The sequence below is a fragment of the Neolamprologus brichardi genome, chromosome 1 (genome assembly GCF_056152115.1).
Source record: "Neolamprologus brichardi isolate AB-2024 chromosome 1, ASM5615211v1, whole genome shotgun sequence".
Taxonomy (NCBI): domain Eukaryota; kingdom Metazoa; phylum Chordata; class Actinopteri; order Cichliformes; family Cichlidae; genus Neolamprologus; species Neolamprologus brichardi.
The window spans coordinates 35,259,506-35,283,639 of record NC_142104.1 but is presented as its reverse complement, the minus strand read 5'-3'; the positions used below and the strand labels follow the sequence as shown (position 1 = coordinate 35,283,639).

General features: G+C 41.9%; 3 protein-coding genes across 8 annotated transcripts; 1 reads left to right on the top strand and 2 right to left on the bottom strand.

Moving 5' to 3' along the window:
* Positions 1 to 5,583: 5,583 nt before the first annotated feature.
* On the bottom strand, positions 5,584 to 12,698 carry tnfaip1 (tumor necrosis factor, alpha-induced protein 1 (endothelial)). 2 transcript variants are annotated; one of them, XM_087841348.1, is made up of 7 exons: positions 12,561 to 12,698; positions 11,331 to 11,680; positions 10,360 to 10,529; positions 8,293 to 8,376; positions 7,970 to 8,022; positions 7,632 to 7,827; positions 5,584 to 6,086 (listed from the first exon to the last, which is right to left on the bottom strand). In XM_087841348.1, the coding sequence occupies exons 2-7, from the start codon at positions 11,569 to 11,571 to the stop codon at positions 5,856 to 5,858; spliced, it is 975 nt and encodes a 324-aa protein (XP_087697474.1). In that variant the 5' UTR covers positions 11,572 to 11,680; positions 12,561 to 12,698; the 3' UTR covers positions 5,584 to 5,855. The 2 variants fall into 2 exon arrangements, with proteins under 2 accessions (XP_087697474.1, XP_087697477.1); XM_087841351.1 differs by lacking the exon at positions 12,561 to 12,698 and adding an exon at positions 12,474 to 12,535.
* Positions 12,699 to 13,961: 1,263 nt separating this feature from the next.
* ift20 (intraflagellar transport 20 homolog (Chlamydomonas)) lies at positions 13,962 to 17,259 on the top strand. 2 transcript variants are annotated; one of them, XM_006799313.3, is made up of 5 exons: positions 13,962 to 14,256; positions 15,511 to 15,648; positions 15,732 to 15,817; positions 15,972 to 16,075; positions 16,535 to 17,259. In XM_006799313.3, exons 2-5 carry the CDS (start codon positions 15,522 to 15,524, stop codon positions 16,614 to 16,616), a joined length of 399 nt encoding a protein of 132 aa, XP_006799376.2. In that variant the 5' UTR covers positions 13,962 to 14,256; positions 15,511 to 15,521; the 3' UTR covers positions 16,617 to 17,259. The 2 variants fall into 2 exon arrangements, with proteins under 2 accessions (XP_006799376.2, XP_035767267.2); XM_035911374.2 differs by lacking the exon at positions 13,962 to 14,256 and adding an exon at positions 14,281 to 14,468.
* A 1,620-nt stretch (positions 17,260 to 18,879) lies between these two features.
* lyrm9 (LYR motif containing 9) lies at positions 18,880 to 23,544 on the bottom strand. 4 transcript variants are annotated; one of them, XM_087841375.1, is made up of 4 exons: positions 23,357 to 23,544; positions 21,655 to 21,798; positions 19,139 to 19,231; positions 18,880 to 19,061 (listed from the first exon to the last, which is right to left on the bottom strand). In XM_087841375.1, the coding sequence occupies exons 1-4, from the start codon at positions 23,366 to 23,368 to the stop codon at positions 19,044 to 19,046; spliced, it is 267 nt and encodes an 88-aa protein (XP_087697501.1). In that variant the 5' UTR covers positions 23,369 to 23,544; the 3' UTR covers positions 18,880 to 19,043. The 4 variants fall into 4 exon arrangements, with proteins under 4 accessions (XP_087697501.1, XP_087697509.1, XP_087697494.1 ...); XM_087841383.1 differs by having other exon boundaries at positions 23,427 to 23,544; XM_087841368.1 differs by having other exon boundaries at positions 23,505 to 23,533.
* Between the last annotated feature and the right edge of the window lie 590 nt (positions 23,545 to 24,134).

Genomic DNA, 24,134 nt, shown 5'->3' with positions numbered 1-24,134 from the left:
TGCATGTAAGTGACGTTAGAGGATGAGAGAAGATCAGTTGGTGCTTTTTACAGCACGGACTGCGTCTCTGCAACGGACTCGGTGATTGGTTCAGAAGTGCCTTTAAATCTTTTCCATGTCGTGTTGACTCATGGGCTGCGTTCAGTCTGCAGGTCTTGATGCTCAATTCCGATTTTTTGATCAAATCCGATTTTTTTGTCTGCTCGTTCACACTACAAATAAAATGTGACAGCAAACGCGCTCTAGTGTGAACGCTCAAAGCGGCGCAAATGAAGACGTCACACACAACGCGCTCTGTTTAGACCCAGAGCAACAGTATTGTTTGACTGATGACCTTAATATAAAGACTTCAGACTTTACGTTTCCCAATTTTTGCTTTAAGTTATTTTGTTATTGACATAATAATGTAAATAACCTAATAATGATCCTTATTGCTGTTTTAGAGGAGCGGTGCTTCAAAGGATAGTTGCAGATTTCTGTCAGAATCTGCAGATTATACAGTACAAATAAAATGTTCACGTTTCTCCAACGTTGTCTTCCCAACAGTTTCACCGGATGGCCAGGAAGCGTTCGCGATGTCTTCTCCGGCGCTGATAATTGGCGTCTGTCTTGTGTCGGTGACGTAAAAGACGGATTTAATACGACATGACCATCAAACAGCAGCTTTCTGAAACATCAGATATGTATCGGATTCAGCACCACATATGAAAGTGACCCAGATCGGATTTGAAAATATCGGATTTGTGCCGTTCACACTGTCACACCATGATCGGATATGAGTCGCATAGGGTCAAAAAATCGGATTTGATGCGCTTTCGCCTGCAGTGTGAACGTAGCCATATTCTGGCGCCGCTGGTTTCTGCTCTGAGCTCTGACTGAACTACACGCGTGGGAGTGTGCGCCTTCACAAATAAGCCGCCATTAGTAACGACCTTGGCTCGCTCTTTTGTCCGTGGCATGTAACAGGTGGCAGGATGGGCCTTCATGTCAGGGTCAACCGTTTGTCACATCCAGCTTCCTGTCTGCTCCTGCTAGCATGATGAGTACAGGCACGAACGAGAAACCATGGATGTGGATCATGGCTGCACAGTTTCATCATTTCAAAACTCCCAGAAACCACAACTTCCATTGATTTGACCCACAACGAATAAATGTGGCTCAGGCCGGGACCTGGATCAGCCTCCACGTACAGTAACACGGTACAGATGAGGATTAGGGCCACTGGGAACTAATAAATGGGGGGTTGATTGAGTTTTGTTTTTTTTTTTTCAGAATTGTGACTTTTTTTCCTCAAAACAGCCCCCCCCCCCCCTTTGTGTCCCCCCCAGCAGCCCTCTCTCATGAGATACAAGCTTTAGAATGAAAATGACGAATTTGTCTTGGAGATTTTCTCTGAGTAGGAGAAAAAATGTTTTAGTGCTTATCACCCCCCCCAAAAGATGTAAAATTTCTCAACAATTTCCTGAACAATCACAGTTCAGCACGTCGATGAATACAGATGAGACTGAAACATTTTAAGGGAATGTACCAATGCAGAGCCTTTCCTTGGAGTGGGCTAGTTTGTTGAGGTCAAGAATCTCTCACCCCAACCAATCACAGCAGATGGCCCCGCCCCTCCCTGAGCCTTGTTCTGCCGGAGGTTTCTTCCTGTTAAAAGGGAGTTTTTCCTTCCCACTGTCGCCAAAGTGCTGCTCATAGGGGGTCATATGATTGTTGGGTTTTTCTCTGTATCTATGAAGCGCCTTGAGGCGACTTTTGTTGTGATTTGGCGCTATATAAATAAAATTGAATTGAATTGAATCATCCTGAAATTGTGCAACAGGTAAAATTAGACCTTTCCATCCTGGAGCAGCTGTCATGCGTGGATCCAGATCCCTGCCAGTGTGAAGTGGAACAACTTTCATCAATGCCTGTTTGACTGTTGTCATCATAATCAGCGCTTCCTTATAAGAGAACTGAGTATAATTTTATATCAGCTGCCAAATGCCCCGTCCTACCTGAGCTCCATGGTGACCTCAGACCTGGTGATGTAATGGTTGTGGACCTCTATCAGTGTCCTGTCAAAATCATTGACTCTGGCCCTGCACGTCCCATGTTTGCAGTGATTCTTGGTGTCTGTGTGCACATGGTTTGGTTCAGTTCAGTTTTATTTACATAGCACCAAATCACAACAACATTTGCCTCAAGGTGTTTTAGACTGTAAGATAAAGACTCAACAATAATACAGCGAAAACCAAACAATCATATGAACCCCCATGAGCAAGCAGTTTGGCGACAGTGGGAAGGAAAAACTGCCTTTTAACAGGAAAGTTAAAAGGCAGTTTTTATGAAAATCTTGAAAGTAGAGATAGTGTCTGTCTCCTGGATCCAAACTGGAAGCTGGTTCCACAGAAGAGGGGCCTGAAAACTGAAGGCTCTGCCTCCCATTCTACTTTTAAATACTCTAGGAACAACAAGTAGGCCTGCAGAGCGGGAGCGAAGTGCTCTAATAGGGTGATATGGTACTACAAGGTCATTAAGATAAGATGGGGCCTGATTATTTAAGACCTTGTATGTGTGCTCTCACTGAAGCATTTTGTTTAGGAACCTACTCATCTTGTTGCATACAGCCTCTATGTTGGTCGGACGCCCAGGTACTCCTCCATCACAACAGCCGATGTTTCCGCAAAATCCTCGGCGGGTGCTCCTGTCACTAACACATCCATCCAGTTGTATTTGTGAGTATTTGTGTGGGTGACATGACCCGAAGTCGTGCTGAAAGTCTTAGTTGATGGTGAACAGAAACAGAGATCACAGTCACCTTGTACGGGTACGTTTCAAGACATGTTTTCACCTGTGGTCTGAGGTGGGCCGCGACCTGGTGATGTCATGGCTGTGGACCTCTATCAGTGTCTCCAGTACCTTCATCACATGTGATCGAGGGCAACTGACAACCTGTTAAACGTTGATAGGAACTAGACAGTATCTCAGTTTCCTGTAGCACAGTCAGGTTTGATCAGTCTTAACGTGTGCACACTCGCCCTCTTGTGGCCAAAGAGCGTATAACACATTTCCAGTGAACAGCTTTGTTCCGTCGTCCATTTAAGACTAACTGAAATTTTACATCCACACAAAGAAACTGTATATTTGGTTGGGACAGGCCAAGGGTTCAGCATTAGTGAGCATTATGCCCACTATAATCTAATAATGACACCTGACTTGAACCCACAGGATGATGAGTGGATCCGTCTGTGTCGCTGAAAGTGGGAACAAGCTCCAAGGCAGGGGACACAAGGTAAGTGTTGCAGTGAGTACTGTGATCCTGCAAAGCTACCAACACATTTGCTCTTTGAGCATTCATGCATCGGTGCTTTGGCTGAATAATAAAGAGCCGCAGTCACGCTGCAGCAGCCGTTCCTCCATCTACTGTGTCCGCTGCTTCAGGTGTTTCAATGCCAGCAGCTCAGAGTCACCATGGTTGACTTAGAATACTTGTTTGCACAATTTCCCCTTACACAAACACTTTGTATTGTACGCCATTACAAATGAATCAATATTAAACCTGTAAAAATCTTTAAAACACATTTTTTCCCTCCCAAAACATCCATGCTCCTGCTACGGTTTGGAAACTCTTGGTGGGATGTGGTGCTGCTGCAGAGCTCAACCTTCATCTCTGCAGCTACAGCAATAGAAGGATTGGTTGTGGAAGAAACTGCTAAGTCTAAGTAGCTGTTTAAGTGCTGCCCATTTACACACATGTAGGTAAATGCTGTCTGTGAGCCACTCTGAACATCATCACAACTCCAGCTCCAAGTTTTGCGAGTTTCAACCTTCTTCATGCTTCAGTCCTTGAGGGCCGGCATCCTGACACCTGACTAACACAAGTCGGTCATTAGCAAGACTGTAGAACTGACTGCATGCTGGGTTAGCAAACCTCTCACCCCACCCTAAGTACTTTTATTGCACCGTGTTCATTCACTCATGAGCTGCTGTAACATGAATCAAGTGACTGAGCTGCCACCTCAGCATGTAGTCAGGTTCTATAGAGTCTTGCTAATGTTAATCAGGTGTGTTGCAGCAGAGACACGAGGAAAAGTTTCAGGACGTCGGCCCTCGAGGACTGGAGTTTGACACCTGTGCTTTAGAGCATCTCCCTGCTTCCCTTTTCCTTTATCCCGATGACAAAATCAACTCTCAGTTAGGGCTTCCACAAACGATTATTTTGATAGTCGACTAGTCACCGATTATTTTTGTGATTAGTCGACTAATCAGATCATCATCCATTGGACGTAAAACCTACAGCTTATTGCACCAGCAGCATCTGCTCTTATGTAACTATCATTAGCTTACAGCTTTAAGTGTGTAAGGTATGTGCTAACTAAAAATAAAGACAAGATGATAGTTTATTAAATTTTAATGACATTTGCAGATTGTTTTGGTGAAGTTTAATAAACTCCTTGCTATCTAAAATATAACAGGACACCGGAGTAAATTCTCGAGCATCTCACACTTCTGATAATCAGCTGTCTGCTTGAAGTTTATTCAGCTGTGTAAAAACTATAACTTTAATCTCAGCCAAACTGATTTACTCAGGAACAAATAAAATACTAAAAAAAAGCCAAACAATAACATTTTAAGTTATCTAAGTGACTTATATATCATGTTTAACCTGAGTAGAGAAAGAGGGCGGTGGGTTTGAAAACGATTTGCGGGAGTCCGGTGTTCTCACGGCTCTAGTTAGCCTAGCCCCCGGCTAGCTATCGAGCTAGTGGCTAACAGACGTCTCCGAAAACGTCGGAGCGCTTTTGAAAATATGTGGTGTCTTGATAAACTGAGCAGATATTTGAGGTTTACACAGCTACATTCTCGCCTGAAAATATGTTAAACGTTTATTTTGTGACCCAGAAAGAATAATAAGAGTAATATTAAAACTAACTAGCTGCCGCCATTGTTGGAAACTGAGCAGGGCCGCGCTATGAATTCTGGGACACAGCTTCTTCTTCTTCGGGGTTTAACGGCAGCTGGCATCCTTGTACATGCAGTGCTGCCATCTTCTGTTTCAGTCCGTTATTACACTCTTAAATCCTACTACTTATTCCTGCGTCTTTTGTGATCTTACAAAGCTTCAAACGACGCGTCGACTATTAAATCAGTCGTTGACGATTTTGATAGTCGACGTAATCGTGACTAGTCGACTAATCGTGGCAGCCCTACTCTCAGTAATCGAGAATCACCTTGTTGCTTGGTTCCTGTTTTTAAATGCTTGAAAGACAAACAAAGACTCCAACAGTCCTCTGAAAATGGTCAAAGTCGTCTGAAGACTGAAATCTGAGGCGTTAGAATAGCTCAGCATCAGCTGGTCTCTGCGTTTGAATCCTCTGACAGCTGAGCTCAAACCACTGAGATTTAATAACACCTGCCTCCCACAAACAAAGACAAACAAATACAGAACAGTAACTTTTATCTTAGAGGCATTATGAAAAACTCCATTAAAACATCTTCGAGGCAAAGCATTTCCAGTAAACCTCCAACAGATTCATCAGCGGCAAACAACGACCTGGAAATGTGTCTGTGAAACATACAGTTTATAAATGTGAAACGTGCTTTGCTGCTATGATGGTTTAATAAACAATGCATAGTAGTGGTTCTCTTTGTTGCACTTCAAAATGTACATTTGATTAGAAAAAGCTGCAGGTATTCGATGTTTGCTCTGAATCCTGATGATGTGTAAAGTAAGAATGAGCAGAACATCTACAGTGCAGATTCACTGAGGCATCAGTTGCACCTCTGAGACGACAGGAAGTAATAAAAGAAAAACATGAGCATCAATCGGACTTTAAGTTCATCATCAAAAAAAGCTGCAGTCTGTGCGGTGGTCAGTGTCCCAGCTGCCTGTCGTCGTATGTGCTGTACCTCTTGACGTGGATTCTACGGACACGCTCGCGCAGCTCTGGACCTCCAGGCCCCTCCTCCTCCTCGCTGTGAGAGCCACAGTTGTTGTATTTCCGACGCGTGGCCTCGAGCAGGGAGTTGTCGGGCAGCGGCATCGTCTCGTAAAGCAACGTGTTCAGAGTCTCCTCGTAGATTCGCGCTTCAGGGAATTCCACCTGAGAAGGAGCGATCGAAAGGAAACGTTGAAATCCCACCACCCAGCTGAGTCACATCACCTGGAGCGTCACAGCAGGTCAATCCACCTTTGCTGCCACTCGCACCAAACAACCTGTGCTAACCGCTGCAGGTCAGCAGTGTGTGTCCAGGGTTTAGCCTCATCCATTAGCGTGTGCTCAGTTTTTACCGATACCGATATGAATCCGATATAGTGTGTTTTAATCAAGAAAACGTTTTTTAATATCTTGCTGCATTTTGTATAAGTTCATACTCAAGTTTAAATAAACAACAACACTAAAGCTATTCTGTTATACCTGTATGCAAAAAATACACTGCACCCAAAATATTTCATAGTTCAGCAACACTGATCAATCTAATAAACGTAAATCTGCTCCATCCTCCCTATTCTGCTATTTTAAAGAGTACTTAGCAGAAATATTAAGCAACCTAACTAATAGGGTTGCAAACTCCCAGCAAAAAATAAATAAATAGGGAACCACCCCCCACCTCATGATGCTTAATCAATGTAATCAACTTTAATTTGATGCAGTGTGGAAAAAAATGCACAGAAATAAATTATTTTTCAAGAATAATTAAATAGATTCAACATCTTTCTTCAACAGAACTGCAGACTGCACAGATGGTTCCCAAAGGAAAAAGTACTATAGCTTACTAGGGTATATTAGACTTAACAGTTACTATATACAGTAATGAACTTATATACATTTTACATCAGATTAAAACTTTGGGTGTAAGATTCAGATAATTATTTATTAAAAGCTCGACATTTTAAATGAGAATAAGAAAGAAAAGTATGTCTTTGTGCCCCCTTTTCCCTGTTCATGCCCTATCGGCCCCCCTGGCTAAACTTTGCTAGATCCGCCCCTGCACAGTTACGTCAGCTGCGTAGAAAAAGATCCTGGTGTAGAAATAATATTAAATAAATTCTAACAACAGCTTATCAAGCTTAAACGTGCTGCTGTTGTTCAGCCGCTGGTTTCCTCTTTCTGGTGAGAAGTGAGACAAAAACAAACAAGAGAGACGATCAGCTGATCATTGATCAGTTTCACGATTGAAGTAGCAGCAGGAGAGAGAGAGAGAGAGAGAGAGGCAGTCGCTCCATATATCTGTTGTTAAGCTTAACGTGGGAATGCTTTACAAACATTCAGAGATGAACTTACACACTTGCTTTACTTCTCTCTGGGAAAACTTTGTCGGAGATGAAATGCCGGGTTGGTAGCGAGGCTACAAATACACACAGCCGCTCTATCACGTGACCACACTGCTCCAACGCGCTACGGTTTTGAGCCGAGTTACGCCGTGTAGCAAGTTTTGTGAGGTGCTTTATGATATTTAATGGATCGGATTACATTTTTTATTTCTCTCCGATATCCGATCCAGTAATTTACGTCAGTATCGGACCGATACCGATACATAATATTGGATCGGTCCATCTCTAGGAGGAACTCGGTACCCCGAAGAAAACCCACAAAACACAAAGAGCAACACGGGAGATTCCCAGCAGCTGTTCCGCTCAGCCTCACCTTGGTCTGCTTCTTCTCAGTGGCGTAGACGATGGAGGTGCAGCAAACCTCCGCCAGCTTGCGACCCTGGCCATAGAAGGACCAGCAGCAGATCTCGTCCCCGATGACGTCTTTGATGAAGAGGATGCGGCCGTTGAAGCTGAGAGACAGCCGGTCGAACAGCTCGATGTTCTTCAACAGGTGGTCGTCAGAGTTGCTGTTGAGATAAAGGCAGAGTGATGCAGAGCTGAAGCTCATTACAGTTTATCAGCTTCAAATCAACAGTCTCCCCTCACAGAGCACTTTGACAGGAAAACAATTGTTCTTGCATTACGAGAGGCAATAAGAAGCTTTGTTACCTGGTGTAGGAGTACTTGTTGTTGCTTCTGTTGTATACCAGCTTCACGACAGGCTACCAGGAGCAAGCACAAAGATCAAACATCTGAATTCCACTGCGTTAATATTCAAGCAGGCATTTCAAACATATATAAATAAAAGTGCAGCCTCTAAATGATGAGTTATCAGCTGTGTCAGAGATCAGCTACAATGAAGTTTTACTGACATGTTTCTGCTGTAACAATGAAAATGACCGAGGCTGCACTGACACTGAAGCTACAATCACAAACACATCGTTTCAGCCTTACTTGATGCTGCAAAGACAACAGTGATGCTCTGCATGTACCTTGGTAGAAGACTGGATGAGCTTCTCTTCTTCCTTCATTGAGGTGACTACAGGTATAACACACATGGGCTGCTCTTTATTACCCTGTTAACAATAATTATAATTTACAGTTTACATCTGAGATCAGAACAGTCTTGATTTCCTGGAAGTTTAACAACAACCAACCAGACAGAGGCTGATCCACAGACACGTTTGTAGCTTCACACAGAACCTGAGACAAACTGTGGGCGGTTACAGTGGGCGGAGTTCTTACAGTGGGCGTTCCCGTCACAGCCCCAAACAAGACTGTGTGTTCCTGGCTGGAATTGGACCAGCAACCTTACACTTGCTAAGTAAATGTGAAAACCAGCACACTGAAGGCCAGCTGAATTTAAATGTAACTCCTCAGTGACCACATGAGTAACACAAACTAGAATTTGGGGAGTCACATGATCAGACACTGCTCGCTCTACTCCTCCGATATTTCTATTGTTTTAAAGTCAACAGCGAGATGAATATTTGATATTTTATCTCCACATGTTTTCTTCTCAGCACTTTCACGGCTCCTGCACAGCAAGAACAGAGTAATGTTTCCAGCACATGATACCAAAAGCCTTCACTAAATTCAAACACACAGGGAAGGGCCTCAGCTCACAAAAAACGTCACAGGCGAGACAGAGCTCGTCTTTGGGCCTGCACGTCTGCCAGGTGAACTAGATAATCTCACTGCTAATGCTAATGTGCTGTGTGAGCAAGAGTAACCACAGAGGTCACATCGTGGAGAACTGGAGCCCTGCTGTGTTCATCACTTGATCCCAGAGCTGAAGATCAGACTAAAGGCTGCACAACCAACAAGAATCAGTAATCTTATGATTATTAATGACGATGATAATATGAGTGTCTAGAGCTACTCCCATTTGTGTACTTAGATCACAGTTTGGCACTTGAAAGTAGTTTCCAGTGTTTCATTTTTGGGTCTGAAGAGCAACAAAGTGCCCAAACACTGTGTGGACCGTACGAGTCCGTATCTAATAGGGGTGGGAATAAATCGATACTGTGTAGCATGGTGATATTTTGTTTGCTAATAATGTATGGATATAGGGACAGCAGAAATCGATATTTTGTTACAAAAAGGATCAACATGCTCTGACTTCAGAGCATGTTGATCCTTTTTCTGAGCAAGAATCCTGACATTCCTTCACTGTCCAAATGTGTTTAATAAACATGACAGTTTACTTATTTTAATTTAAGACATGTTTTATTTTAATTAAATTTAAAACTTTTTTATTTAATGTAAAATTATATTTTGTTTTAATTTACTTTCAAATTCTTCAGTTGCTGAAGGGGCTGCATAGTTTTCATAAACTGCATAGTTCAGAATAGCTATAATTGTACCAGATGGTTGATTCAGTTAAGTTGGACTAGACTGTAATACAAACCGTTCAGTTTGTCAACAATCAAACTGAAATGAGAGAAAGACTGAGTGTGAGACTTTGATATTAGAGAAAATGAATATTGATAAAGTTTAACTTTATGTACAGAATCTGAATATCGCAAAATATTTTAAAAAATTGCAATAATATCGTATCGTGGGATGTATGGTGATTCCCACCTCTAGTATCAAATCAAATCAAAATTTATTTATAGAGCACACATTAAAACAACAGTGATGACCATAGTGCTTCACAGTCAGTAAAAGCATGAGACAGTTAAAACAAACAATAAAACAGGACAACAAACAAACACACAACAAGCTAGAACAGCAACTAGTTAAAAAGATCAGTTTTAAGACGTGATTTAAAAGACTGGATCGACTCGGCAGTACGAACATGAACAGGGAGGTTATTCCAGAGTCTGGGTGCCACGGTTGCAAAGGCCCGGTCACCTCTCGACTTCATTCGAGACCTAGGTTGTGCTAGGAGCCTGTGATTGGACGATCTAAGTGCTCTGTTGGGATTGTATAAGTGGAGTCGTTCAGAAAGCTAGCTGGGCGCTAAATTATTCTGAGTTTTAAAATCTATGTGATATTTAACAGGGAGCCGATGTAGTTTGGCTAACATTGGAGGGATGCGTATGGATGGAACTGACCTGCAGGGAGTTTTGGCAGAGCTCCACTAGGCCCTGGACCAGGAAATGCTTTGCCTCGACCAGCAGCTCCTGGACGGCCTGTCGACCTTTGGGTAAGGCAACTCTGCCATCTCGAAGGTAACACAGGATGCTGCCGAAGTGCTTCCCGCTGCGGTCGATCAGGATCCAACCTGAGCAAAGAGACAGTGCTGAGAACATGGACCTGCTGTGGCACCGCAAAGGAAACAGCGTGTCGCCGACACGGCAGCAAACCCAACATCTCTGAGAGGAAGCTGTGTGCAAGTCTCGCTTACTGCTGTCAAAATGTCTTATCCACAGTTGGACCGCCTTTTATTATCAAGCCCATAGTTTTTATTTCAGACACTCTTGGACACATTCATGACCTGTCTCTAGCAAATTATAAAGGTCATAAAACTTTATATTTTAACTGGTCTGTGCAAATTCTGCGGCTTGCTGCTAAAACCTTGTTGGTAAACAGATCACTGTGAAACTTTTCTGCACGAGTTCATGGTAAACATGTTCCTGTTCATGTAAGAAAAAGCATATATGAAGCTTTAGAAGACAATTAAGCATTTCCTCTTCTGTGCTTGTCTGGGTGCAGATGTCAACTCTGCAACTCTGCAGATGAGAAAGACGTCTCTATAAGAAAGACGTCTGCTGAAAAACTAATTGTTGCATAGTTGACGTCAACTAGCATTTTCCAGAAACGACAGAGCGAGTTTAGAGCACGCCTCCCCACTATCCAAAAGCACCTGTTGTTTAATCAGTACAGATAGAAATAAATGAATAAATACTGGCAGCTAAAATTTAATTCAAAGTGACTGAAATTTAAAGTCAAGCTTTGATTCGTGAGCCAGAATCTCGACTTAAACATTTAGTGGAACTTTTGTAATCTTTCCTACTTTAAACACAGTGAATATATGCATGCAGTGTATGTGAGGTTCTACTTTGGGAAGCTCAGAAATGCTCACCGTCTTTATCTGTGAACACTTCCTTCTTTCCACTGAACATAGCCTTCAGCATGGAGTTTTGCTTGGTCAGCACCTGCAGCGTCGTATAAAACAGCATCCCTCCAACATTGAGCCGAACATACTTGTTGCCCACTGCTCCGTAACGACTACAGGTCTTGGTCTTGGGACAAGCCAGAGGAAGGTCTGGGGAGGTGGTTTCGGACTTGCTGAGGTCCTGGGGTAGGCAGCTGTCCCCAGACATGTCCCTTTGGAGATAGATGACCACCCTGCAGATGGAGGTCCGCAGGTCCCCCGCCGTGTTGACCACTATTGTTGAGGCCGCCACAACCTCCTGGTGCTCCAGGTCATTCCTGAAAACAACAAAACAAACAAGAGTCCTGAATTACACCCCAAACTTCTCTGTGGAGCCACACGGAGGTCAGCGTTGATCAAAACTGTTGCATTAATCATATAAAACACGCAGAGATGGAGGGAATCTTCCCAGCCCAGAGTGGAAACCACCTTCCCTACTGCTATCTCTGCCTCAGAGGAATGAGGCTGCACCGGAAACTGAAAGGGTGGGGAGGGGGCGCATATAATTAGTCACTGAAAAGTGTTTTATGTTTTTCTCGGGAATGGTAGTAAAAATATTTATTTTTCAACTTTAAAATCACTACTAACGGGTAAAAGGCCAATAACAATAATCTCGTACAGCTTTTGTTGAGTGCGCATGTCAAAGAAAGAGACCGTTTAGCAGCAGAAAGACTTTCAGCAAACTAACCAGATGCATTCACGTGTCAGTGGGGCGTCAGGTCACTCGGCGTGCTTTGTTCGGTCGAAACGTTACTATGTACTCGTTTCACACCGTTACGTTATTACCGATAATTCACCGGATTCTTGAAATAGTAACGCTACTGGATTATTAGCTTTGCGTCAATGTTTCACAGCTAGTTACTGCGCATGTGTGTTTCGCTAAGGTTAGCTAATGTTTGAGCAGGATGTCAAGACTTCGAACACGAAAACCTGGAAATCCTAGATCTTGAAAGTGTGTTTATGTGAGCACGTTTTGAATCTATTCAAAGATAGCAAAGCTTAAATATGACGCAGAGAAACTTTACGTTGCGAAGTAAGTGTGTCACACTCAACAAGTCACATGAAACTGACAAATTTCAGTGGAAAGCATAACGTTGTCGCCCTTCGCTGCATCCTGAGAGTAAACGACACTAAATACGTCTACAAACATTTACTCACCGACCTCCCTGCGCTGTATTTCAGCTGTTAGATAAATGTACACAAGCAGTCAACTTTATCGCCGCTGCTTAACTGTTAAAAAAGAAGTTCAACCAACTCAAGCCCACGCCTTCTTCTTCTACCGAGTTTACTAGTGATGTGTCGGTCGCGAACGAAATGGCTCTTAGAGCTGGTTCTTTGACGTGAACGACGCGAGCCGGCTCCTTATTGCGAGCTGTGGGGTTTGTTTTTTCTTTCTCTCACCCTCTCTCTCTCTCACCCCTTTTCTGCTTCACTCCACACACAGCCTTGTGCTTTGCGCTGGGCAGAGGGGGGAGGGGTGGTAGTTACACTGGAACAGAGCGGGAGGGAGAGAGAGAGAAAGAGCCAGGGACAACAACATCACATTAGAAAGGTATAGTAATCATCCACAACTATTTTCAGTTGCAGATGATAAAGGATTCAGAAAGTTTATTCATGCAGGTCCATATGACAGAGAATGTGCATCTTCTTTTTGTTTTCATATTTTTTTCATATTTATATTTAATTGTTTGTGGTTTGTAGTGTTTTGTGTTGTTTCACTTTAATTTTGTTTAAAAGGAAAAAGCTGAAAATTTAAATAGTTAAAAGTTGAAATGTAAATGGATTTTTTTGTATTATATGTTTTATTTATTACATTTTATGTGGAGTAAATAAATAAAAGTATATTTACGGTGACCCCCGGAGACAAAGCATGTACGGACTCCAAAACATGTACGAACTCTGAAGCATGTACAAACTCCAAAACACATAAAAACTCCATAGCACGTACAAACCCCGAAGCACGTACAAACTCCAAAACACGTATAAAAAAGAACAGAAGTGCTCCAGGATGCTAGGGCGCAGTGTTGAGCTTTTGTTACCTAGTGGCTACACAAGGCAGGAAGTACAAACGACCGGATTTAGTGTGTGGTAGTAACAGGTAAATTAACATATTTTAAATTATTTGAATATATATGAGTGCTTCTGTATAAATACACAAACAATACACATATGCATTTAACTGTGTAATTTAAGTGATCTAGGTAGCTCTGTTTTGGAAGTTCAATAACACGAGTTTGTACGTGCTTTGTCTCTAGGGGCCACTGTATATATTTATATATAAACATATATAAATAAAACCACGTGTTTTTGCATAATTTTATATTGTTGTTAATAATAAATTAATTAAAGCAACAAAACAACATGAAAGGCCGGTTGGGAGCCGAAAGAGCCGGCTCTTTTTATTGGGACGAGCCGAAAGAACCGGTTCTCTAAAACGAGCCGGAAATCCCATCACTAGAGTTTACGCTGGCCAAAGCACAATGCTGCCCTCGTCCGTCAGTAATAGGTATTGCAAGACAAACTGCCTTCATTGGATTGGAATGTTCGTGTACACGCCAGTCCCGTTCCATTTCATTCAGCTATCACGCCTCCCACAGGTCTTACCTTGGTTTTTCAGTTTTAACTCTTTGTTGTGACTGTAGGAAGCACCTTTTATAAAAATACAGAAGTGCCTTCATATTATAGGGCTCTGGATGAGCCAGGTTACGGAAACAAACGCACACACACGCACACAAACACAGGGAGGAGCGTTTGGTTTCCCTGGCAGCGAGAAGATGAGGAGGAGCTTTGGTTGGTTGTTACTCTGCCACATAGTCAAACAACAGAGAACCATCTGTGACTGCGGTTAGAAGAGGTAAAATCACACGTACAAGCGTTTTTAAATCATGTTAGGGGTTAATGAAACCGTGTTGTCCTATTAGCTTTAACGGGGCTAATGTGTTGCGTCCAACTAGCGTTAGTGAGCAGCTTAGCTAACTAGCTATTTGAATTAGCTAACTAATTTTAGCAAGCTAGCTAACAGTGTTAGCCTGGGTCACAGTTAGTGATTTCGACTGGCAAGAAATAGTGAGTAATACTACAGCTTTCTTTTGTTTTACTTACTCAGACTGTTTATAACGTTTTTGTACATTCAAATAAGTTCAGGTTAGTTTCCATTGTATCCGATGTTAATGTGATTCTGATGACTTGCACTGGGGAAGCCTGTAGTTATGTGTACGTGTTTATTTAATGATAATTTGACGTGAACAAAGCTGCTTGTAAAATGTTCGTTTCGAACCTGCCTGTCACTGAAGACCACAGTTCAACGAAAAGTTCATTTTGCATGAACGGACCATATGTTACCGTTAGTGGCTAAACGTGACTGGACGTCCAGACATACGGTCAAAAACAAGGCTCCGACGTCTGGTTGGAAACACTGACGTCATGTGACCATGGCTAACTGAGGGCTTCCCTGCAGCGATATCTTTAATTGTTAGCCAGTAGAAAAAACATGATGACACTAAACTCCCAGAAACCTTCAATCAGCAGCAGCAGAAACAACCACAACACGGGGCTCAACACATAGTGCTGTGGCACTATAGACGTCACAGTGACCTCATGAGACCTTCCAGTTTAGTTTGTTGGTTTCTTTACCTGTAGTTTGATCTATTTTGTGACTTTTGATGTTTTGGAAAACTGCAAATAATGAACAAAAAGACAATATTATTTTAGTATTATTCTAATTATTTTATAACGTATGTATATAATATATAATAATATTATTATATTGTTGTTGTCACTGATCTGTCACAGGGCTAATACAGAGAGACAGACAGTCCTTTGCACTCACAGTCACATCTATGGGCAATTCTGATTCAGTTAACCTAACCCCACTAACTGCATGTCTCTGTGGGAGGAAGCTGAAGAAACCCGATGCAAACACAGTGTTAGTAAATGAGGGCCAGATGAAGTCATCTGTACTGTAAGAGTTTATATGGGGCTGGAAAGCCTGCTAACTACAGTAGCAGTTAAAGGACTTGTTCTGGATGCTGATATCAAAGCTATATGTTTTATACGTGTTTAACTTCTTCGTCTTCCTCTATCACTCTTTCTGTCTCCTTTGTGGCAGGCCCCGTGGCCATGGCTACAGACCCGTTAGCTGAGGCAGGCTTTTATTTTGATGAACTCAACAAGCTGCGAGTGTTGGAGCCTGATGTCAGCCAGCAGACTTCAGAGCTCAAAGAAGAGTGCAAAGAGTTTGTGGACAGTAAGCACAGACCACATTTAGTGTAACCTGCTCTCCTAACATTAGCAGGTCCTGCATGTACAGACACGTGTTCTTCTTTACAGAAATTGGCCAGTTTCAGAAGATAGTGGGAGGTCTGATTGAGCTCGTGGATGAACTGGCAAAAGAAGCAGAGACAGAAAAGATGAAGGTGAGCTCGATATTTGAAGACTTGCAAAAGAAGTTGTAGTGCTCGTGTACTAAAGCTTTATAACATCTGAGTGTGTCTGTATGATATGTGATCATGAGAATAAGACTTTTACCAGGTAAAAGTGGTCATACTGTTCTGTGTTATTCTCCTTCAGGCCATCGGAGCCAGAAACCTGCTGACGTCTGTAGCAAAGCAAAGAGAGGCCCAGCAGCAGCAGCTCCAGGCTCTCATAGCAGAGAAGAAGATGCAGCTTGAAAGGTAATATAGGAACAAAAAGAGTGGGTAAAAACACTCATCTGTGCAGGACAGTAGGCTGTGGTGTCCCATGTGTATAATCAGGGATGTGACAATTCTCCAAAACCTTAGTTTGTTTACAGGATGTGAAACACAATAGGAAAAAAACACATTTAGCATACACTTTCCAGCTTTCATCCGACCAGCACGCTCCATGTTGTTGTTATTGTCACAGTTATACATTATTGCATTTATATTGTATTCCAATGTTTGTTTAATTGTAACACTCCTAAAAAAATTATAATAGTACTTGTGTGTGCCTAAATAAATGCCTTGTGTGGAGAACATATATATTTTCTGTGCAGGGTAGAAACATTTCCGTACACATGCTAGCAGATGTGTGTGTGCTAGGCGTAAGTAAAGGATGGTCAGGTATCCCTTTCTTATGCCTGTCTGCTGTTTTCTGTTGTGTCCCTGTCACAGATATCGTATAGAGTACGAAGCTTTGTCCAAAGTGGAGTCAGAGCAGAACGAGTTCATCGACCAGTTTATTCTCCAGAAGTAAGAACTCCCGAGACCAAACGACCTGCGACTTTCCTCAGTGCCTATCCCATTTTCAGAGACCTACTCCGCTGCAGCTCCTTTTCCGAAGCAGTCCCAAAACTCTGACGTCACGGACGCCTCCTCCTCTGACGTGCTGTGTGTGAACTGACCGCCTGCTGTTTCCCACTGTGGACAGCAGCTGTGCATTTACAGTGCAGCTTCACGTGCTCATCTCTGCTGGCATCAAGTGTCTCGACATGTCACACCAACACTGAAGACGACGGAGCTATTTATACAAAGAGAACCTATTTATACTATTTATACTTTAGTCTGTATATCTAGTTTTATTACTTTTTGTATCGATGGAGATTAATACTGCATGTGCACGTAGCTGCAAATACGTTTCAGTTCAAGAGAAATGAAATCAGGATGTTTTTGTTTTATTCCATTGGTTGGTGAAGCCAGTACAGAAGAAACATTCTCATTGTTTTCTTGTATGTGTATCCTTGTTATCCAGCATTCGTTTGAGAAAAATGGTTATACTTGAATACTGTGTGTTGCACAAAAGTATCACCTTTGCCTCCAAGCTGTAGAAGAGATGTGTGAGCAAAGTTTAACAATGTGCAATTAAGTATTGTGTTAATAAAGATGACGTGATATGCAAATATTCTGGCACCGTTTTACCTCACATAGGGAAGAACATTCAAAGCATGTCACAAGCCTAAAACTGCAGAGTTCACGTGTGCTTTTATATACTGTAGGTCCAGGATGGAGTCACCTAAACTCCTTCCTGGTTGTGACAAACTGGCTGAAATCTGATCTCGAGTCAGTTCGTTTTCTTCTTTCAGTACTTAAATAGCAACACTTGATCCTCATTTACTAAAAGAAAAGAGAAATATCTTCTCTTCCCCTGCAGTCCTGGATCGGACGCCCTCCACTGATGCAACATGAGAGCAGCTTTTCTATTCGTCCAACCACCGACTAGACATTGACCTGCAAATCTGCTGAAACAGGCCTTTAGGATCTGACCCAGGAAGTGTGACAGGGCAGCCTGACAGCTAAAGTTTGAATGATTTTCTTTCAGGTGATTAACTTTGATTTTGTTGTTGACACCATCAATAGTGATACATTATATTACACGGTCTGCTTCTTCAAACGTGTCCGTCACCACTGTGTGCAGCACACTGACCGTAGCACTGAACTAAACATTTTATCTTTATTGCAACTACTGAATAATTATTTTATAAACACACACGGTGCAACAGGTCCGTATTAACAGCTCTTCACTTGTCCCACGTTTTGTCACGTTCCAGCCTTTTTCCAAACTAGATTCATTTTTCACTTCAAATCTCGACACACACCACACCATAACCCCACGCAGTCAGGTCGTACTGTAAACATGCGAACTGTTAAAGGTGGGATATTTTTAATTGGTGACACGATTGTCCTCCAGGCGTTGCAACAGATTTGTAGTGTTGTTGTTGGATGATGAAATGTTTTTCTCCCTTTTGTTTGAAGTCGTCTTTACTAAAGTCAAACGTGTCCAAACAGATGTGAGATTTGTGCACACAGCTCGATGTGTTGATTTGTTTGTTTTTCTCCATGATGCTGCAGAAGCCACAGAGTCACGTGACAACACAGAATTTAAAAAACTGAAATAACCAACACAGGAAAGATTACGTGGATCAGAGATTCCCAGTGTTTTGACTGCCCAGCTCGAGTAAGGAACAGCTGATGTGATGCTAGCTGTCTCAAACAAAGCAGTAAAGTGTGTTTCAGGACAAGAATGTAAAGAACTTCCATACCAGACTTTTACTATTAACACGTACGGGCAGCGATACGGTAGCAGCTGTACGTGCTGCCATCTCCCATGTTCTCCTTCTTCTTCTTCAGCGTGGAAGATAATCTAGAACGCTTGTAGGTCGTATGTCGTCCCCTTCAGTTCTGCTTCTACATCATTACATACGCAGCCTGAGGAACCTACGGCAGTAAAGGAAAAACAAACAAAAACAAGCACTGTAGCATTTCTCACAGTTCTGGTACGAACGTTAGCACCTTTTTTCGTAGGCTGTAAACATATTTAAAGTTTTAAACGTGCATTAAGGTGGCAGTCGCTGCTGGCGCCATGCTCAGACAACACTGGACCAACTACTGTGTGTTCATCGTTCAGACACAGGCTGTAGAGGATACTGATATGTATATAAAGCATGAAACCATGAACTCTTCGTAGTTCGCTGAATAGTTTCCATCTCCTGTTCGACTTTTGCTCCAAGGAACAAACCAACTAAGTTCATGATTGCACATTTAATGGCACAGTTTGAGAACAGTATTTACAGCGAGTCATTGGTCATCTTTCAAAAAAACACCCTGAGCACTCGCAGACGGGACGGCACCTTCACCAGTGTGACTCCAGGACAGCCCTGCAAAAGGCACCGCCGTGGACACGCTGTCACTTCTTCTTGGTATACTGTGAACGACAAACGACATGAACATTACGCTTTAGTGTGTGTAAGACCTCGGAGGTCTTCTTTCCTTTATCCTTACTTTATCCAGAATCCAGTCAGCATCTGCAATCGCTCTCTGGATGATCATCTGTATCCTCTCACGGTCGTCTTCGTCTGAGTGGCTGTTGTAACCCTGGAAACAAACAGCAAACAAAGACTTCATGGTCTTGGCAGAAACTACTTTCAGCAGTAATGATGATGATGATACATTAATGGTGCATGAGTCACAGTTATTGGTTGTTATGGTGACCATAAACATGTCAGCACTATCTGATAATACAAATCAATAGTCCAGCACAAAGGTCAAAGGTCGGGAGGTTGCCTTCACAGGATTCAGCTGTTCTACTGCTGCTGCCAGCCAATCACATCACAACAGAAACCGAAAATAAGGTTAGTGATGAAGGCAGCGTTCACGTCACTGCAACAACCGTTTGTAGAAATGTGCACGAGTTATTTTTAAGATACTTTGTTGCTTTTCTCCATTTTATATTATTATCTGTTTAAAAATGGTCACATTTGTCTTTAAGTCTGTTGACTGAAAATACACAACACACGTGTGTAAAGGGTTCAGTGTGGACTCTGACTGGTGTTTTCAGTACAGTCAACAAAAGATGAATTGTATTCAGCATCACCCAAATCTCCTGACACAAGTCATTTCTCATCCCCATAACCATATCATCACAATATTGGTATTTTCTGTGAATCCAGTGAATAGTTTATTAAACCAACACATTGAAAGTCCTGCTGGTTTTTTACTTCATTGAAATAATAAAAAGTTAAATAAACATGATTATAAATAAACCCCACACAGTCACGTGTTGTGTGTTTTGATCAGTGAACAAAACCATATCTGTATATTTATCTTTGTGCTTCTCATTCTTGCTTAGGTGGTGTCAGACGTCTGTGGTGTGGGTGTCTGTGGGGGGGGCCGGGTCAGCACAGTTTTCTGCCCCATGGTTACACAGGTAACCCCTCGTCTAGCAACGAGCCCCTCGATTTGTTTTGTATGGTCCTTCTGTGTTGCCGTGGTGACTACTGTCATCTAAAGCGGCAGTGAAAAGGTATCGCGGTTATCGGTGTATTTCGCACAATACAAAATAAACTGTAGAGTATAATATGAAACAATCGGCTTTGTCATTTGATATATTTCATCACACGGCCATAAATGCAGTTTTATTTATAAAGCGCTCCTCTCCTCAAGGCACTTTATATTGTAAGATCAAGACTCTACAGCAGAGGTCCCCAATCCCAGGCCTCGAGGGCCGGTGTCCCTGCAGGTTTTAGGCTACGTTCACTCTGCAGGTCTTGATGCTCAATTCCGATTTTTTGATCAAATCTGATTTTTTTGTCTGCTCGTTCACACTACAAATAAAATGCGACAGCAAACGCGCTCTAGTGTGAACGCTCAAAGCGGCCGCATGCACAAAACAAGACGTCACACACAACGCGCTCTGTTTAGACCCAGAGCAACAGTATTGTTTGACTGATGGTCTTAATATAAAGACTTCAGACTTCACGTTTCCCAATATTTGCTTTAAGTTATTTTGTTATTTACATAATAATGTAAATAACCTAATAATGATCCTTATTGCTGTTTTAGAGGAGCGCTGCTTCAAAGGATAGTTGCAGATTTCTGTCAGAATCTGCAGATTATACAGAACAAATAAAATGTTCACGTTTCTCCAACGTTGTTCCCAACAGTTTCACCGGATGGCCAGGAAGCGTTCGCGATGTCTTCTCCGGCGCTGATAATTGGCATCTGTCTTGTGTCAGTGACGTAAAAGATGGATTTAATGCGATATGACCATCAAACAGCAGCTTTCTGAAACATCAGATATGTATCAGATTCAGGACCACATATGAAAGTGACCCAGATCAGATTTGAAAATATCGGATTTGTGCCGTTCACACTGTCATAGCATGATTGGATATGATGCGCTTTCGCCTGCAGTGTGAACGTAGCCTTAGATGTGTCCTTGATCCATCACAGCTGATTTAAATGGATAAATGTTCTCCTCAACATGTCCTGAAGTTCTCCAGAAGCCTGGTAATGAACTAATCATGTGATTCAGGTATGTTGGTATGTTGTTGACCCAGGGTGAGATCTAAAACCTGCAGGACACCGGCCCTCGTGGACTGGGATTGGGGACGCCTGCTCTACAGTAATACAAAGATTACTGAATTATCCCAAAAACACACCAGGCTGGGTGGGTCTCTTCCTGTTAAAGTGAAGTTCTTCCTCCCCACTGTCACCCTGTGATCATGTGACTGTTCTCTCTTTATTAATGCCAGGTCCCTAAAATAACTGTTGCTGTGAACTGGTGCTTAATAAAGACGGCTCACTAACTCTGCATTGAGACAGTTTTCATCGTTTTCCTCACTGTGTGCAGGATTATATGGATACTTCATGAGCACAGATCTTGATTCTCAATGAGCTGTTTAAAACCGTTTCTCTGTGTCGGATGTGACGTAGCTCAGTTAGTCTCGTCACACAAGAGTCCAAAAGGTATTAAAGTTACCGTCACAGTTTCACTTGGATGCATGAGATGACCTCACCTGTCTTATGGCATGTCGATAGTGTTGTTGCATTGCTGTGGACGGTAACTGCCTGCAGCACCTGAGCAGGTATCGATACAGCTGCAATGGAGTGTGGACCAACTCGGCTCCAGCTAAAGGTGGCATCCCTTCCTGGTTAAACAGCTGTTGGTAAAAATAAAAATGGCCCCCTCTGTGAAAAATGTATGATACATTATGGAAATCTGTTACATTGTTTTGCACTTTGTCCAAGGCTTCAGGGTTTTTGGTGTGACATCTTTACCTACTTGTCTAATATTTTTAAGAGTAAGATTGAGCCAAATCCGATAGTAATTATCTTTGGGATCTCCAAAGAAACACAAAATTTACAACACTCTCAAAAAAGGTTTATGTCATATGCATTGATTGTTGCAAAGAAACTGATCCTGCAGCTTTGGAAAGGCAAAGAGACTCCTGTATTAAAGACGTGGCTTACAGAACTTACAAATACTCTTCATCTTGAAAAAATAAGCTACACCATGAATGATAATGTAAAAGACTTTGAATTAATCTGGCATCCTTTACTTACATACCTTGGGAAAATATAAACTTTCTTTTTTTCTGGCAGTCGGGGGACTGGGGCCCATAGTGGGTGTTTTTTTTTCTCTTTCTTTCTTTTGATGTTGTTTATTTGTCTGTTTTGTAAGCTTAGAGAAAAAAAGGGGCATAAGTTCTATCAATTTGTAACAACCATGATACTTGCTCCTAATAACAAAAGATATTTTTTACTTTTTATAAAAATAAAAACGGACTCTATGTGTGGACTGCAGATGTGAGAACATCTGGGCTAAGTGTGTGTCAGCAGGGGAAAGCACAGGCGTATTAATATAATGTTGTGAAGCTTTTATAGAGATGATTCCCCAACAGCAGTAACAGACAGACGAAGCATCTGTACAGAACAAGTATTAGTAATGCCAACACCAGCGTTGTGCCAAAAACTGATTTCAAATGTTTCTGTGTGTTTTTTATGTGTAATATCTTTATGTATGTTGGTTAATAGACTTCAGTGAACAGATTACTCTGAAAAAAAGACATTTTTAATGTCAACAAGATGGTTTTTTTAACTGGAAAAATGAAGGATATATAAAAGTCACTGCCAAAAACCGACTGCAGCTTCTACCTTGTGACATGAATGTTGTTTGTGCCTCAAGATGACTTGATATCATTCATGAGGGATACATTTGACATTTGTTTCACATATTACAGACCAACAAGTTATTTATAAAACTTTTTAAATACGAGCAATCATGTTTTGGCACAACACCGGCCTGGATCAGAAAGGACACTGGCTAGCTTGTGAGGTTTTGTGTAGGTTTGGCGGCCTGGGGAAAAGAGAGCTGGGCTAAAGTAGTTCAAAGTACATTAAAAATAATAATCCTGACAAATGGAGATACAACAATACCCCAGATACAGCAGAGACGTGGACACCGTAAAGATGGACACTGTGTCCATCATTCAGTGTCCAGTTAATCAAGCAGGACTGCTCTCAGTTAGCCAGCTAACTTGGAAACTTATTCCAATGTAGCAATATTAAAAATTAAAAAGCTCCACGTGACAGTAAAATATTTAGGTTTCGCTCTCGGTGTTTAGAAATTGCTTTCATCCCGACCTTCCAGATTTACGCTCGGCTACTCTGGGTGTAAACAGTGTTGCTAACTGAGGCTAGCTGAGGCTAGCTACTCACTGACAGAAGCATTCTTTTCCACAGGTCGGAGGCTACACTGTTACTATAAAGCACGCGTGGGTGTGCTTACTGTAGCTGTGAACTGTAGCGTGAACTGTAGCTGTCAGGGTGAACGAAACATCACACACTCTCCTCAGAGTGTTCTTACCAAACTCCTATGACCTGCATTCATAAGGGACTATAATATTACCCGGATGTACTTGATGCCCCGTCTTCTTCTATGGTTGGTAAATATGTTACATTGAAAGAGCATCGACTCCTGTTGTTGGATCTATGAACTACAAACATAGGTACACACATCTGGACTTAAGGAGTCAAAGTAACGTGTAATACATAACCTTTGGTCATTGTTCATAAAGTTGTGTTTATCTCATTTAAGACCTGATAAGGACCTGAGGATTGTCTAATGTTCTGGTACATGACCGTAGCTTAGAGTAGATCATCCAGATCTTTCTGTGGATTGTCTTTAGCCACTTTTTGGCACTTTTTTTTTTTGCAGAATCTTAATTCTTGGAATTTTGATTGGATATTTCATGTTTTGTTATTAATTAAACAAAGCATCTGTCATATCAGTGTTTATTGGAAGTTTACATAGCTGTACAGAACTGTTGGCTGTTATGCGTTTCAACATGGAATGGATTAATAAACATACAAGTGGTCATAACAAAAACAGAACACAATGTAAAAAATATGAAGACACGTGCAGATTCATTAGTCTTTGGTCGCTCAGTATGCTGTAATGTGCAGTCCCAACATCTGCTTTTTAAAAAAACGTGTA